Source organism: Capsicum annuum, chromosome 9, assembly GCF_002878395.1.
Source record: "Capsicum annuum cultivar UCD-10X-F1 chromosome 9, UCD10Xv1.1, whole genome shotgun sequence".
Lineage (NCBI taxonomy): Eukaryota > Viridiplantae > Streptophyta > Magnoliopsida > Solanales > Solanaceae > Capsicum > Capsicum annuum.
In genome coordinates, this window is record NC_061119.1 from 77,853,636 (window position 1) to 77,870,079 (window position 16,444).

The 16,444-nt window shown below is 38.0% G+C and overlaps 1 protein-coding gene across 7 annotated transcripts; it reads right to left on the bottom strand.

Moving 5' to 3' along the window:
• Positions 1 to 330: 330 nt before the first annotated feature.
• LOC107842745 (receptor-like serine/threonine-protein kinase ALE2) lies at positions 331 to 15,209 on the bottom strand. 7 transcript variants are annotated; one of them, XM_016686722.2, is made up of 9 exons: positions 14,509 to 15,209; positions 13,760 to 13,843; positions 13,508 to 13,621; positions 13,330 to 13,431; positions 4,328 to 4,696; positions 3,973 to 4,245; positions 3,314 to 3,706; positions 2,221 to 2,461; positions 331 to 1,334 (listed from the first exon to the last, which is right to left on the bottom strand). In XM_016686722.2, exons 1-9 carry the CDS (start codon positions 14,570 to 14,572, stop codon positions 614 to 616), a joined length of 2,361 nt encoding a protein of 786 aa, XP_016542208.1. In that variant the 5' UTR covers positions 14,573 to 15,209; the 3' UTR covers positions 331 to 613. The 7 variants fall into 7 exon arrangements, with proteins under 7 accessions (XP_016542208.1, XP_016542207.1, XP_047252813.1 ...); XM_016686721.2 differs by having other exon boundaries at positions 4,328 to 4,705; positions 14,509 to 15,071; XM_047396857.1 differs by having other exon boundaries at positions 4,328 to 4,705; positions 13,330 to 13,419; positions 13,508 to 13,579; positions 14,509 to 15,055.
• Positions 15,210 to 16,444: the final 1,235 nt, after the last annotated feature.

The window sequence follows — 16,444 nt, forward strand, 5'->3', positions numbered from 1 at the left end:
TGTTTACACATGGAGTTCCTACTTCGTAAGCTGTCACTGATTTATTTGAGCTGAGCTAACAAACATGTAAATTAACTAACAAATAACAATTAGGTTGGCATCTTTTGCCTTAAATGAAAACTACCCAAAATTAAGAGACATGTTACATGATCAATACCGAAAACTTTACTGATAACCAACGAGGAAACAAAGAAAGAATAGACAAGGGAGAACTTGCCCAGTTAGTAAGCATATATCCCTCAGTTTGTAGGTCGAGAATTGAATGCATACAACAGTTACGACTCAATCTCAAGCAAAGTTGAATGCAAGCGAAAAAATCAAAAAATGATGTAAGTGAAAAAAAAAGAACATAGAAAGACTAATAACTAACAAGTAGTTGATCCAATATTTGGACTAAAGGAAAAGCTAATTTGACAACATATACAAGGAGTATCGTGTTTATCTTTCCTGTCTGTATTAAAATGAATGTAAGACAGACCAAAATTAGAAGGCTTAGTCCACTCTCTCCATGGGGATATAGCAGCAATATCAAACTTCCTAATCTCCACCGAAGAACAGTCTTTTTTCTTCAAATAGCAACGGCCTTCGGCACTGTACATTTGACAAAAACACTCTAAAAAGAAGCATCATAATTGGTGCCTTCCTTCCAAGCATGTCTTGGGAGAAGTGCACCATGTTCACTCATACTGCCCCTTAGCCTATAGATGGCTGGTTTACTCCTTACAGTCCTCAAAGGACCTGATCTGTTGCCGTGGCTTATTGTTAAGCCAGCCCCTCCACCTAGATTAAAGCTTGAAGCTGAAAACGGTCTGTTTTCGAACTCTTCAAGTGGACCAGAACTGTAATCCATTGTCATGAAAGTGGAGGTTTGTCCATATGTTAATCTTGGTGTAACCCCACCAGCATTCCACCAACTGCTATCAGAAGGGACACCTTTAAAATCTGAATCTGGCAAAGAAGACTCTTTCTGGCTACATCCATCAGCACAAGTTTCATCATTGTCATTATAGATGAGTTTGAGAGCTTGCACAACTTCTCCCATAAATGGCCTTTGAGTTACCTCTGGGTGCACGCACATTGAAGCAATGGCAGCTACCTTCGCCATATCATCAAAGTCATAACCTCCAGCCAAAGAAGGATCCACTAGTTGCTCCAAACCTTCTCTAGTGGTTAGAAGAGGTCGTGCCCAAGTTACCAGGTTTTCTTGTCCAGGAGGTTGAGACATGTCTACAGGTTTTCTTCCGGAGAGAAGCTCCAATAACACAACCCCGTAACTATACACGTCACTTTTAACAAGTAGGTGTCCTGTCATTGCATATTCAGGAGCAACATACCTGCAAAGCCAGTAAAAATAAGGAATGTTAGCAACTGTTCTAGAGCACAAATGCACATTTTGCAGCACAGATTAGAGTTGCAAATAATGCGGAGTATAACATTGGTTTATGTACAAAAGAACCAAAAATAATGAATCAAAGAAAAAAAAAAGAAACAGAATCTGTGTTAGGATAATTAGAGGCAAATAAAACATGAGGTTAAGAAACTAATAAAAAAATGTAACATGATTTCACAATATCTAGGAGTATTGACCACAGCCTGATGCAATAGTGAACAACTGCCTTGGCCAGATAGAGTCATCCTCTTAGTAGGGTGACAGAATTTCAGGACAACATTGGTAGTGGATAGATATCCTTGCAAATAACGCGCTAATGCTCATGGTTTATATTTTTCCCTTTTGTTGTCGAAACTCAATTCAGATAATGTGCAGGAAGCCTCACACTATCTAAATGTTTTCTGTAACATCAACATCTTTATATCAGCACAAACACAGACGAGCATCACTTGACAAAGGACTTAACAAGTTTTTGTTAGTACTCAAAAAAACTTCCAATAGATGATCCAATGGAACCAACCAGAGCTTATAATAGTGATGCTTTAGAGCCTGTTTGGATTGGCTTACAAGTCAACAAGCCACAAGTTAGAATTTCTAACTTATGGCTTTTGCTTAAAAGCACTTTTTTATTTATCCAAACGCCACAAAACTACATAAAAGCACCTAAAATAAGTCAATCCAAACAGGCTCTTAGTATCATACTTCCTTTCATTCTTTCTTCATTTTCTTTCTCTAATGAGTTTGCTTCACTAGCATACAATACATTCATTATACTCTTATTGAGTGAATTGAGACCACTTTAAGAACAGTCATGATTAAAAAATATATACCCAAAAGTTCCCATGACACGAGTAGATATGTGATGACTTCCTTCGGTTGCTTCCCTTGCTAACCCAAAATCTGAAACCTTAGGGGTGAAGTCCTCTTCTAACAAAACATTGCTGGCTTTAAAATCACGATGAATTACACGAGGATTAGAATCTTCATGAAGGTAAGCAAGTCCTCTCGCAGCACCAAGAGCAATTTTCAACCTCACATCCCAATCAAGTGGCCCTTTTCTCTTGTCTTTTCCTGAAATATAGCAGTAGAGTTCAGTTAAGGAGAATCACATGATAATATGTTTTACTTGCACCAACGCACAAAGACATTTTACGCTTCTAATTGGTAGAATGGTGAAGCTTTTGGAACAATTTCACAGCCGACTGAAAATAAGACCAATTAACTTGTTCACGTTGGCAATTGCTCCCTGTACCTATTCTGGTAGTGACAATCAACCAGAAGAATGAGAGGAAACAAAGTCCTAGCAACTTAGATGGAGTTCTTTGCCATTGTCAAAGAAGAAGAAAAGAAGGAACAGAAATGCATAAAGCGAAAGAAAAAGGTAGCTAAGACCACGAGCAGAAACTGCATGTGCACCTACTCCGTCAACCCAAACAAAAGAAACAAGAAAAAAAGGAAGAAAAGAAAGCTAAGGAAACTCATCCTGCGCAGGGAGGAGTAGCTGCTGGCTTGAAATTAAAAGAAGGAAAAACAAGGATAAGTTGCATACAATGCCTTCCCAGAAGTCAAAAGACTTGCCACAGAATGAAAATCACAGAGTACAGTTATGTCCTTGGCAAACCTCCTTTAGAGAATTTGCTTAATATATTGACCGAAACTGTCTCAAGAAACATGGCACTGGCATAAGCAATAGAAAGGAAATGAGTAGTCAAAGAAGCACAAATGGACTGCTGTTATTCTTGCACATAGGATGACTAAGTTATAGATGTGCTCTGAAATGAAAGGTTATTACTAGTGATATAGAGGAACTTTGAGCAATAACAAACAACAACATACCCAGTGAAAATAGAGGAACTTGGAGCCTGAAAGGAATTTCAGCAAAACTTTTATTAGAAACAAAGGTAAGGGATATAAAGAGTATACCATGTAAATGAGACTCCACACTACCATTCCGAACAATTTCATATACCAAGCTGCGAGTTCGCTCTTCACTGCATATACCAATTAATTTCACTAGGTTACGGTGATGCAACCGGCTTAGCATTTCGACTTCAGCAATGAATTCACGATCTCCATTCTGGTTATTATCCCTAGAAAGTACTTTAACAGCAACTTCTGTTCTGTCTTCTAAGATACCATGATAAACGCGTCCAAATCCTCCTTCACCTAAAACCCTATTTAAACTAAACTTATCGGTTGCCTTCTCGAGCTCTGCAAGTGTAAATGTTTTGACAGAAAGGATAGAAGCGGGCATAGCAGAAATGAGGGAAACCGATGTTGAGCTAGCTGGGCTACTTGAAATAGTAGACCCGATTCCTGCAAAGCAATTATGTGAGTTCATTTGATGTTCATGATGTACAAAGTTAAGAAGCTTAGGGACGTCAAAAGTCTTTAACACTACAGATCAGTGTATTATTAACAGCAAATGACGATAAAATGGAATGTTTTTTTTCTTTTACACATATGTTAAAGAAAACGTGATGTGGATAAATTAGACATATATTTCAAAAGTTACATCTCTGCTTCTTCACAGTAATATCCCACCTTCAAAGGTCATTTAAAACAAGGAAACAAGTACCTACCCTTGCCAGATCTCTTGTGCATAGATGAAGTAAACACTGGACCAACAGCATTTGTTGGTCGCCTAGTCCTCCTGCACTTTAAGAGGACAGCCAGTGCACCACAGCATACCACCAACAGTACTAATGCTGATGAAGCAATGAGAAAAATGACTTGGGGATTCATTTTCTGGCTCTTGTTTACAAAGTCGGCAGTAATAGGAAATTGTTGATTGACAGCACTTCCAGTTGGACCATTACCAGAATCGATGCCAGACGGTGGAGACGAAGGCAGTCCTGGAATAACTTGTTCAGATTATATTGCACCATAACTTCATTAAGTTGAAAGGAAAATAACAATAAACAGTTGACATTATACCTGGATAGATAATGTGCATCACTTCATAATCCCCAAACATCGTTCTATTGAGAGGCACCTTCTTTTTCCAGAATCTTTCATAGGTCAGCATAGCTGTGGTGTTATCAAACTTCTCCCCCAGGGGAACCAAGTTAATATCAACAATGGTTCTTTCTTGATTTTGATTATCAGCACTAGCTCCAACTACGACAACTTGACTTGGATCTAGATAGGTGCCTTCTGCAACCTCAATCCCCAGATCTCTAACCACAGGAAATATAGAATAAAGCGACTTGTCTAAGAGAAGTCTGACTTTCATTGGAAACACACAAGCACAAGGTATAACAAAAGGAACAGAAGCAAAGGGCTCTGCACAAATCTGGCCACAACCTGCAAATTCTTTAAGAATATTCAACATTGGATATCGTGTATGAGGAACATAACTCTAAGATAAATGATCCAGAGGATTTAGATTAGCATATTAAGTGTGTCAATGATGATTTGAATTACTATCCCATACAAAAAGGCGAGGGAGGGGGGAAATTATAAGCAAATAAAGTTGTTCTATTCTTTGGGCTATATTATGTTGTTAAGGAACTTACCGACAGTTAATATGTAGCAAACATACATAAATCGAGCATCCCTTTCACAACTATTACATAAAACTCAAACGGAATCTAAATCTTTTTCTGTAGCTATTTAGCAAACTCAATCAATGATTATTGCTAATTAACTTTTTAGTTCTCTCTATCATACTTAGTATGCAACTAATGCTACCCTTCTTTCAACTGTTGTTGACCTAATTAAATATTGACAATTTTCTACTCCAAACTAAGAAAGATAATGAAGGATACAAGAAAGCATAATATTTAAAAAAACGACATAATAACACGAACATTTCTTTTTTCCTTCCACGTCAAGACTTGTTTTTCTACAAGTTTTACAATGGCATTGTCTGCGCCAGCTTGCACGCACTTTAACTATTTCACCAAGTACCCATTACCTCCTACCAACATGGGTACATGATAACGGATAACCTGCCCCCAAGGTTTAGGCAGATGGAAAGACATCTTTGTTGGATCTCAACCTGATCTCCTATAATTTCACCTACTTATTGTAAGTCACACCCTTGGGCATCCAAGAATCTTTTTCTCCAACAAACATGCACTTTGTGTCTAAATCGCATCCAGGATAGGTTTTGCAGCAACTTATTTCTAGCACTTGAAACCAACGCACTCCAACAACAATGACAACAACATACCCAGTGTATTCCCATAAAGTGTTCGCAATCCATACTACTACCTCGGATGAAGTAATTCCAACGCACTCCAAATATTTTTAAAATTACTACCCATACCTTACCCTTTACTTTCAAGTTTTGTATGAATTTCTCAATTGTACTTGACAAGTGACAGAAGACTCCAATTTCAAGAAGTACTAAAATTTGGATGGTTTGACATGCATTGAACAACATCGTGTTCTTTGAAGGATGCACACCATATATAGTTGGGCCTTTTGAAGAAGAACGAGAGCATGTTGGGCATGGAAGGTCGCCCCTCTAGCCATCATATTGGTCCTGTTGAAGGAGAGAAATATGAGAGCTTTTGAGGGGATAGAATGGCCTTGTATATTATAGGAGTAGCATGTTATTCTTAGTTAACTTTCGTTTTTATTTATATAGAAGCTTGGCAGTGATTTGTCGAGAACCACATTTTGGTACATACTTTTTTTTTGATAAGGTAAGTAAATTTCATTGACAACAACAAGGCCAGCTTGGCCATATACAAAAGGTATACCAAAATAGAACACCTACATAATATGGTTCTCTTCAGAAGACGCTCATTCCTCTATATAAACGAGAACTACATGGGTGCACCAAAAGAAAATACAAGATCGAACACTACTTCTCAATTGAGCAAAGCTCATCTCCACCCCTTCAAAAGCTCTCGTATTTCTCTCTTTCCAAATGACCCATATTAGAGCAAGAGGAGTGACATTCCATGCCTTGTGGGATCTTCTCCAAGCTCCACTCCTCCAACTGAACATCAACTCCTTCACAGATATTGGCATTACCCAAGAAACGCCTAACCATATGAAGATATCCGACCAAAACCTCGTGGTTGATTTGCAATGTAACAAAATATGATCCACGTCCTCACCCGTCTCCTTGCAAAGAAAACACCAGCTCAGGCAAACAACCTTTCGTTTTCTAAGATTCTCCGCTGTTAAGATCCCCTTTAGTAGCTAAACACATGAAGAAACACACTTTCCTCGGCATCTTAAGTATCTAGATCGAAACAAAAGGGAAACTCTCATCCGCCCTACCCTGAAGCTTCACATAAAAAGACTTAACAGAGAACACTTTGTTATTCCCCAACTCCCAACTCAGTATTAGATCTATTTGTTGGTTCACATTGCTTTTGAAGTAAGGCTAATAGTCTCTGAAACTCGGTCACCTTCCAATCCTAGAAATTCCTTCTGAATTTCAAATCCCAAGAAGTCACATCCCCTTGTGTCCCCCTACAGTGTTGAACAGACGGCTCCCTTTGGCAAGAAACCCTATATAGACTTGGGAATTCATCCTTAAGCACCTAGCCTCCACACCACTTTTGCCCCCAAAAACTAACTCTACTCCCCTCCCCAACCTTAAAGCTAATATTACCATCAAAAGCTTCCCACCCCTTCATAATGTTCCTCCACACACCACATCCAAAAGGGCATAATTATCCTATTTGTTCTACAACCCTTTCCATAACTCCATATTTACTCGCTATCACCCCTCTCCGTAAAACTTCTCCTCTACCCCAAATTTCCATGACCACTTACCCAAAAGTGCTTTGTTGAAGACTCTCAAGTCCTTAACCCCAAGACCATTGTTTAGGAGATGTCACTATCTCCCATCGAACTAAGTGAAATTTCTTGCCCCATCCGCCACATCCCAAAGAAAATCTATCTGCATTGTTTCCAACTTTCCTATAACAACATTGGGAGCATTCAATAGTGCTATGCAACAAGTAGGGATACTCAATAAAGTGCTTTTAATTAGCACGTCCTTGCCTCCTTTGGTCAAGTATCTTTTCTACCAACTGCTAACCTCTTCTCTACCCTTTGAATGACCCAATTCCAAGCATTAATATCCTTGTTCGATGCGCATAAAGGTAAACCAAGGTAGGTAGTAGGAAGAGCCCCTAACCTGCATTACAAAACTTGAGCAAGCAAATCAATATATCTACATCACCCATAGGTATGATCTCGCATTTATTAAGGTTACGTTTAATTCCTGACACCACCTGAACCAAGCTAGCTCTTGGCCAAGGTAATCCAATTGGAGCCCATCTACATCACAGAACACTAAGGTATCATCTGCAAACAAAAGATATGTAACTAAAATGGAACCTACACCACTAACCATCCAGCCCTAGAGCCTGTCACCCCCGCACAACTCTCCACCCCACACGTACTTCCTCCTCCTCAAAAGCCCTTTGTAGCCACTCACTATTATCCCCTCCAATGTGATTGAAATCCACCCCTCCCAGATTTGGCCTCCACTCTGCTTCCTCTTTTAACAAACTTGCACAAAACTAAGCAATTACCCCCTCTACTTTCTCTTCCCCCTCATAATGTCTCCCCCCAACTTCCAGATTCGGTCAAATTTCTCCTCCTATTCGCAGTTGCTACCCAATGAAAAGTTTGTCTTAGAATTCCCCCCTCTTCCAACCACAACGCCCTTATTTTTTTGTCTCCAACTAGTCTCTTGAGCCAAAGCCAAAGAAGCTAGTTCCCCTTTTTAACACTTCTTTCTTCTCATTTTCCTTTACATCTAACCCCCTACCCCTAATCTTTCTAAGTCCCCCAATTCACACATAATTTCCCTCATTTTCACCTCTACCCTCCCAAACATTTCATTACTCTCTTCTTTATTTGGTATATTGTTTGTATACGAAAGTTTCCAAATAAATAAATTTATTTACCTTATAGATAAGAAAAAGTCACAAATTTTGGATGGAAAATTTAACGGCTATCACCTCTTAATTATTACAATTACAATACATTTTTCCCTCTCTGTAATATGAGAACGATTAAATGTAAATATTCTCCTCACAATGAAAGCATTCCCATCACTTATTTTGCATCAACTTTTATTGTCCCCATGTCATCTAAAAAAGAAAGGAATCTTGGGCAAAAGAAATTGGACAAGTCCTAACACAAACCCAAACATGTGCTAGATTCTGTTTAATTTCACAAGACCTCCATGTTACTAGTTGGTACACCAGAGGGAGAATTTTTCCTATATTCCACATTCGACAAGTACTTTTCTTACTTGACCACCCAAGTCAAATAGATGTATAACAATTGCCCATAGAATTGGATGCTTAGGATTGTTTCTTTTCTTCTTTTATTTTTCAGTTATGCAAATTACTTCTATGCTTTCTCAATATCACTGTTGCAATGTTGGATAACTTGAAATTATTATTCTTTAAGGTAGAAGTTATGAACAACAAAGCATGTCCTTTCTTTTATTTTAACGTCTTCCATCCATTGATAAATCTATAATTCAAGATAAATTTGAATATCCCACCTACAGTGTTTTCCTTAATACTCATAATCTTTTGTGTCTTAGCATACGTGCTCTTATCTAACCTGATGTTATTAGAAAAGTATGTTCATTTTGGCCGTGATTAGCTGCCCAAATGGAAGGTTGATAATCTAAATGTGCAGAATTACATATTGATGGTCATATACCTACCGCCTAAATATAACTTTCAGCTTATTGCCTAAGAATACTCAAAAGGAAATCTATAAGAGCCTAAGTTTGCGAGAATTTACAGTAGTTAGGATATTATGTGCAGCATCCTAGTAAATGAGACAATACTTCAGGGTTTAACAGAAAAATCACAAAGCCGAAAGAGATACCTTTGCAGCCTCCAATAAGTTTATGATATATAGATTCTATCTTATATTGAATATCCTAGCTCCGTGTAATACTGAATCAGCAGTAAAAAAGTATCAGCAGTAAAAAGTATATATTGCCCAGTGTTAAATGGGACTGATATATTGCCCAGTGTTAAGTTGATTGAAAGTAAAGATGAAGAGGAGAAGCGGGTGAATAGGGAGGTTTACATAGTAGCAAGGAAGGAGGCTAAGTTAGCAATTACGGTTGCTAAGACAGCAGCGTTTGAGAGCTTGTATGCAGGGTTAGAGGAGAAAGACGGGGAAAAGAGGTTGTATAGGCTTGCTAAGGCTAGGGAGCGGAAGGGTCGGGACCTCGAGCAGGTGAAGTGCATTAAGGGAGAGGATGGTAGAGTTTTGGTGGAGGATGTTCACATTAAGAAGAGATGGCAAGAGTATTTTCATCGACTTTTGAACGAGGAGGGGGACAGAGGCATTGAGTTAGGGGAGCTGGAGCACTCAAAAGAGAGACGTGATTTCAGTTACTGTAGACGTTTTAAGGTTGAGGAGGTCAGAGAGGCTATTTGTAGGATGCGGAGGGCGACGGGACCTGACGAGATTTCCGGTAGATTTTTGGAAGTATACTGGTAGGGCAAGTTTAAGGTGGTTGACTGATTTGTTTAACGGCATTTTCAAGATTGCGAGAATGCCTGAGCCTTGGAGATGGAGTACGATGATTCCGTTATATAAAAACAAGAGTGACATTCAGAGTTGCAACAACTATAGAGGTATTAAGCTGTTGAGTCACACTATGAAGATTTGGGAGAGGGTGGTTGAACGGAGATTAAGGAGGGTTGTGTCCATTTCGGAGAATCAGATGGGATTTATGTCAGGTCACTCGACGACAGAGGCAATCCACCCAGTGAGGAGATTAGTGAAGCAATATAGGGAAAGGAAGAGGGATTTGCACATGGTGTTCATCGACTAGGAGAAGGCGTATGACAAAGTCCCTAGGGAGGTTCTTTGGAGATGCTTGGAGGTGAGAGGGGTTCCGGTGGCGTACATCAGAGCTATTAAAGATATGTACTATGGAGGGAAGACTCGGGTGAGGACGACGGAAGGAGACTCAGAGCATTTTTCGATCGAGACAGGGTTGCATCAAGGGTCGACTCTTAGTCCGTTCCTGTTCACATTGCTGATAGATGTGTTGACGCGAAGTATTCAAGGTAAGGTGCCTTGGTGTATGTTATTTGCGGATGATGTAGTGCTGATTGCTGAGACGCGAGGGGGGGGGGGGGGGTGAATGAGAAATTGGAGGTTTAGAGGCAAATCCTTGAATCTAAGGGGTTCAGGATGAGTAGGTCCAAGATGGAGTATATGAAATGCAAGTTTAGTGACTTGAGGCAAGAGGACGAAGTGGTGGTGAAGTTGGATTCCCAGGATGTTTGTAAGAGGGATAGTTTTAAGTATCTTAGGTCTATGATAAAGGGGAATGGCAAGATTAATGAGGATATCTCTAAACGTATTGGAGCAGGTTGAATAAAGTGGAGGCTCGCCTCAGGAGTGCTATGTGATAAGAAGGTGCCCCTTAAGCTTAAAGACAAATTCTACAGAGTGGCAGTCCGTCTGGTCATGCTGCATGGAACGGAGTGTTGGCCAGTCAAGAACTCTCACATTCAAAAATTGAAGGTGGCGGAAATGAGAATGTTGTGTTGGATGTGTGGGCTTACTAGAGGGGATAGAGTTAGGAATGAGATTATCCGAGAAAAGGTGGGAGTGGCTCCGGTGGAGGAGAAGATGCGGGAAGGAAAGCTGAGATGGTTTGGGCATATGAGGAGGAGGAGCACGGATGCCCCGATTAGTAGGTGTGAGAGGCTAGCTTTGAACGGTTTCAGGAGGAGTAAAGGTAGGCCGAAGAAGTACTGGAGAGAGGTGATTAGACATGACATGCAGCAGTTTCAGCGAACTGAGGACATGACCCCAGATAGGAAGATAGGAAGGTGTGGAGGTCGCGGATAAGGGTAGAAGACTAGTGTAAGTGTGTGGGTTGTAGCAAGTAGTTAGGAGAGCTCTTGTGTAGCCGGGTTAGTAATCCTAGAACTGTGTCCATGGACTCTGTGTGTATGTTACTACTAGGTGGGTGTCTTATTTCGCATTTCTTATTTCTTATTTCGTATCGCCCTTATTTTTCTTATTTCGTATTTCTCTGATTTCTATTTTTTATTATTTCTTGTTCCTTATTTCTGTTATGTCATTCATCCTGCTTCATGTTTCATTACGACCTTGTCTACTATTCTTTGTCTTGAGCTGGAGGTCTATCGAAAACAACCTCTCCTCTCTATTTCTTCGAAGGTAGCGGTATGGATTGCGTACATTCTACCCTCCCCAGACCCCACTTTGTGGGAATACACTGGGTTTGTTGTTTGTATATTGATCATATAACTTTTTTACTTTTAGGAATTGAAAAATCTGTAACAAGAGAATAAAAGTGAGTCTCATGTAGCTCCTGTTCTATGCATATTGCATTAATTTCCCATTTTAATAAGGGGGATAAAAATTTAGGATCATTGAAAAGAGAATCATAGGAGATCGATATAGTGCCCGTATGGCCATACGAATTTTTTACTTTTTTTCGAAAAATTTTACATTTTATTCCAAAAAAGGTGTTTGGCCATAAGAATTCCAAATAAACATTTTCGCTCCTACTTCCCTCACAAAAATTCAAAAACAACTCCAATATATTCACAGGCAAACACAACTCCAACCCCAATAAATTGTGATTTTCATGGTCAAACGCCTACTTAGTAATGAGAGTAATACATTTAGGAACAATAGTAGGATATCAAGAGCACATCTGGTTTGAGGTACATGAGAAAACAGCCTCCGTATAAAACATTGCATTATCAATACGGTACTTGGCTACTGTATTTGTTTTGTGTAGAGATAACGCATGCATAACTTCTGCATTAATGTCTGAATTCAATTCGGGATAACACTAAACAAAATAGAGATATAGTGAGAGTACCACAGTTAAGTATCACACTTCTACATAAATGACAAGAAATTACACTTTAAACTATTTCTTGTTTAGTCAACCATCTCTCACTTATTAATCCCTCTTTTATTCCCAAACTGCTTGTAGTGTTGATTTTAAAATACAAGAATTTTTTTCTATACTATATTTCCGCATCTAAAAAAGTTCAAGATTTCATATTTCTTTGTTTATCTGATATTTTCATAGGTCTTTCGGAAATAGCCTCTCTACCTCCCCGCGGTAGTGGTAAGGTCTGCGTACATTTCACCCTCCCCAAACCTCACTTGGGGGATATTTTGATGGGTATGTTGTTGTATCTAATATTTTCGTACAGCCCATTTTTACTTTCTTCATAAAAATTGTTATTTATTTGAGGTAATTGAAAATTTCTGTGTGTGTGTGTATATATATATATATATATATATATATATAAAATTTGACATTTTACTGCATTACACTAAATATTTCTAATCACAAATATAGTTTTTCTCAATTACTTATGATAGTAAACTGGTACTAGATTGGATACAAGGTTTTATCATCTGCCAAGAGTATTGTAGGAAACAGATCTTTATCCAATCCACACATACATTTTAGACCATTCACGTTATATATCTGACCAGAACAGAGCATCCAATAATGACAGTAATTAAGCTTATTAATTACCATATTACAGTCTCCCTACCTTAAAACACTGTATAACTTATCAGAGAACCAAACAACCCCTTGAGGTTCTGCACTTTGGTACCAAAGGTTAGAGAAAGTATGGAGCCACAATGTCAATGAGGATGAGGAGGTCCGTGAGGCAATTCTAGACATCGATGAAACAAGTTCAAAATTATAACATATAAGCTGACAATTATAACCAGATTTACATTCAAGACACATGTTATGTATACATTATGCCTTAAATACACAAAAAAGGTGGAAAATATGTTACGCTTTATAGTTTGTGCCACCAACACAGCAACCTTGCCCTTCATCCTATTCTCATTTCATGTTTTGCCTTTGTTCATTGTGTCCTAAAGTTTAAGGAATGAAAGAGAGGGAAACAAGCATAGGATTGAGAGGATATTATCAACTATAACAGAAATAATACCTGAGCCCACTGCAGGAGATGGGGAAGCACGAGCTCTCGGCCGACGATGATGATGACCATGATGTCTTGGCACTCGACTGGCAATAGGAGCTGGAGCAAGACCTAAAGATTAGAGTTCCGCATCAGTAAAGCCCCACGAAGTCCTAAAAGATGGCTTGGAAAAAGCAATTCTTAATACCTTGAGATGCAAGGTAAGGAGCAGGCGCCCTAGAGGGAATCAGATGTGGTTTAAAATGGTGTCGGTGCGGTGCTGACATTGGTACAAATGAGACACGAGTTAACACTAATCTTGCTGCAAAACAATGTAAGACACTAAGTATGTTCCAAATCCACATTTATCACTAAACTTGCATAACAAGAGGCTTCTCTAATCAATCAACAAATAACAAAACAGAGCTAAAAGAAGCAGAATTTGAAGTACTAATCTTACCATCTTCCAAAAAGAGTTGGCTTGCATAGTACGGCTTGTTTGGCGGTAGAGTAGGAGAGAGGTAAATATGGGGCAATGTCATCCCTGAAGTTGAAAGTTTTAGAAGCAAATAGGTAACCATACTTCACATACAGAGAAACAGCCAATCATGCATGCACTAATTTTTGAAAGGGGGAAATATGTAGTAGATGTCTTAAACAAAATAACTCAAAAGGAAATACTTTTAATTTACAGGCCGTAAGCATCAGTTAACTAATGCCTGTCTGCCTCTTTCCTTCCAAAAGGAAGGGGCTTTCTCTATATATCAACTATGTTGCAATAACAATGCGAGTTGGCGTCAACTATATGAGCTCTCTAGATTTTTTCTAGGCCATTTTGTTTCTTTTCAAACAGGAAGAGGTTTCAGTAGATTCTTGAAATGCAAAAGTAGGCACCTCGAACCTTTTCACTGATTGGAGTCTGCATTTTAGTTCAAAATTTCAGACCCCGACAGTTCAGAATAGCGTATAAACTCCACAAAATGCCATTCTCTTGGTTAATCCCACCCGTTCACACCTCCTAAATTGTGCAGAAATTTCAGAATAACGCATTAACAAATTAAAGGTTTATGAGAGAAAGAAACAAAAAAGTCCTAATCCCAGCTACAACCGACATCTGTGCTTCTCTGCAGACTACCCAAGCGAACCCAGCCACTACAAGCATCTCAACAATATAAAAATAAAAAATTACTCTACTAAAGATGAAATTACCGAGAGCAGCAGGAAGCAGTAGAGTGAGGAAAGAAAGAAGAAAGAGAAGCATCAGAGGTAGCATCTTCTCTCTCTACAACACAATTCCCAAACACCATCCTCAGTATCAAACCCCTCCAAACTGGAACAGCATTCTCCCAGCTTCTTTAGGATTGTACTCAAGCTTAAAATTCCAAAAATACCCTCCATGAACTTCCTCCACTCAAATCCGAAGATTGCATGTCTAAAAACCCTAGTTACTCCACTCGACAATGTAAAATGCTCTACTTTACATATCCAAGAAATACGGCAAATGCTCCAAACAACCAACACCACAGATTCACAGAGATTACTCGGAAAAAAGACAAATAATGAATCTCCGGCAAGAATTCAGCTCAGCTACAAAAAGTGAGAGAGAGAGAGTGGAAGGTGAGGGAGTGAGTGAGTTGGTGGGTGGCTTTAATTGCCGGTGTAGCCAACAGCACACTTGCTTTCGGTAATTCATGATTGTCTCCTACACGGCCCACCTCTGCGCGTGTCTAACACGCTTTTACTAGAAAAATCTTTTTTTCTATTTTCATCTTCCCGCGTAAATTACGATTTCTTTCCCACGACCTTTGCGTCAAATATTGTCGTACCTCTGACGTACTAGTGGAGTCGTCCGCGCTTCACGCAGTTATATCATGAATGAAAAATTAATTTCAAATATCATTCGCTCAATTGATTAAATTAATAAATCTAAAAGTTATTTATAGAGAGATCACAAAAGGTGTAGCTCTTTTTTGAGATTTTATTGTCTAATTGAAACAAAAAGCGTTGCGGCAACTGATGATTAGGAGCTACCTTTTAATTAGTACACTAACATTTCCAACATGATAGAAGAAAATAAACATTGTGAAGAACACTAAATACTCCATCGATCTCCTCATGAAAATATGAATTTCATCTGAATTCTAAGCCGAATAGTTAGACCTTAAAATGCAAAATTTTAAATAAAAAATTAAAAACTTCATCGATCTCCTCGTGAAAAGATGAACTTCATCATAGTTCTAAGATGAATAGTTAGAGCATAAAATGCAAAATTTAAAATAAAAAGTTGGATACCTTTTTTCTGATTGAAGAAATTGATAATGTTATTATGTCCATATTATCAATATTTGTTGCATTAACAAACTTCCTGCAAATTTCATACAATAAAAATAGAAATCACTAACACAAAATTACACAAATTAGACACATGATAAAACTAAAAAAAATAAAAAATTGAAAACATAATTTGGCATTCATCCATTACCTATAAATAAAAATTCAATATAAATTTATGAGAATAGAAAAAGTGTGGGAGGTGAAAAGATTGTAATTCACATGAATTATAATATTCATTAAAATTCAATAAATACATTAAAATATATTGAAGAGAATTTAAGAGGTGTTTTTGTGAGGTACCTTTTGAATTTTTTTAATACATAATATATTAATTTAAAATAATGAAAACTTCAAAAAAACAGAGATAATACATAAATATGTATGAAGGCCTGGAGAGGTGTCATATCATCCTCTTTATGACTTTCCTTTAAATTATACTAGTTTCATAAGGTCCAGGCTCCAAAATCAAAGTACAAAAATAATAATTTATATCATAATTTTTTTTTTACTTTATAATCAGTACATCTAATGATCTGCTTAACAAGTCTCATTGATAAGTTTTCATAATATTGTTTTTAATAAAAGATTTTGATAATTTTAAATAAAAATTATTATTTATGAGGCAGAAGATATTGACAGAGAATTAAAATATATCAAAAAACTTCAAGTAATTCAATATTTTATATAATGACATAATTTAAAATAGAGTAAAGCATCTAGTACCCCACGAACTATGACCAAAGTTGTTACGATGCACTGAAACTTTACAGGGGTCATATTACCACTGAATTCAATTTTAGTGTATTTTTGT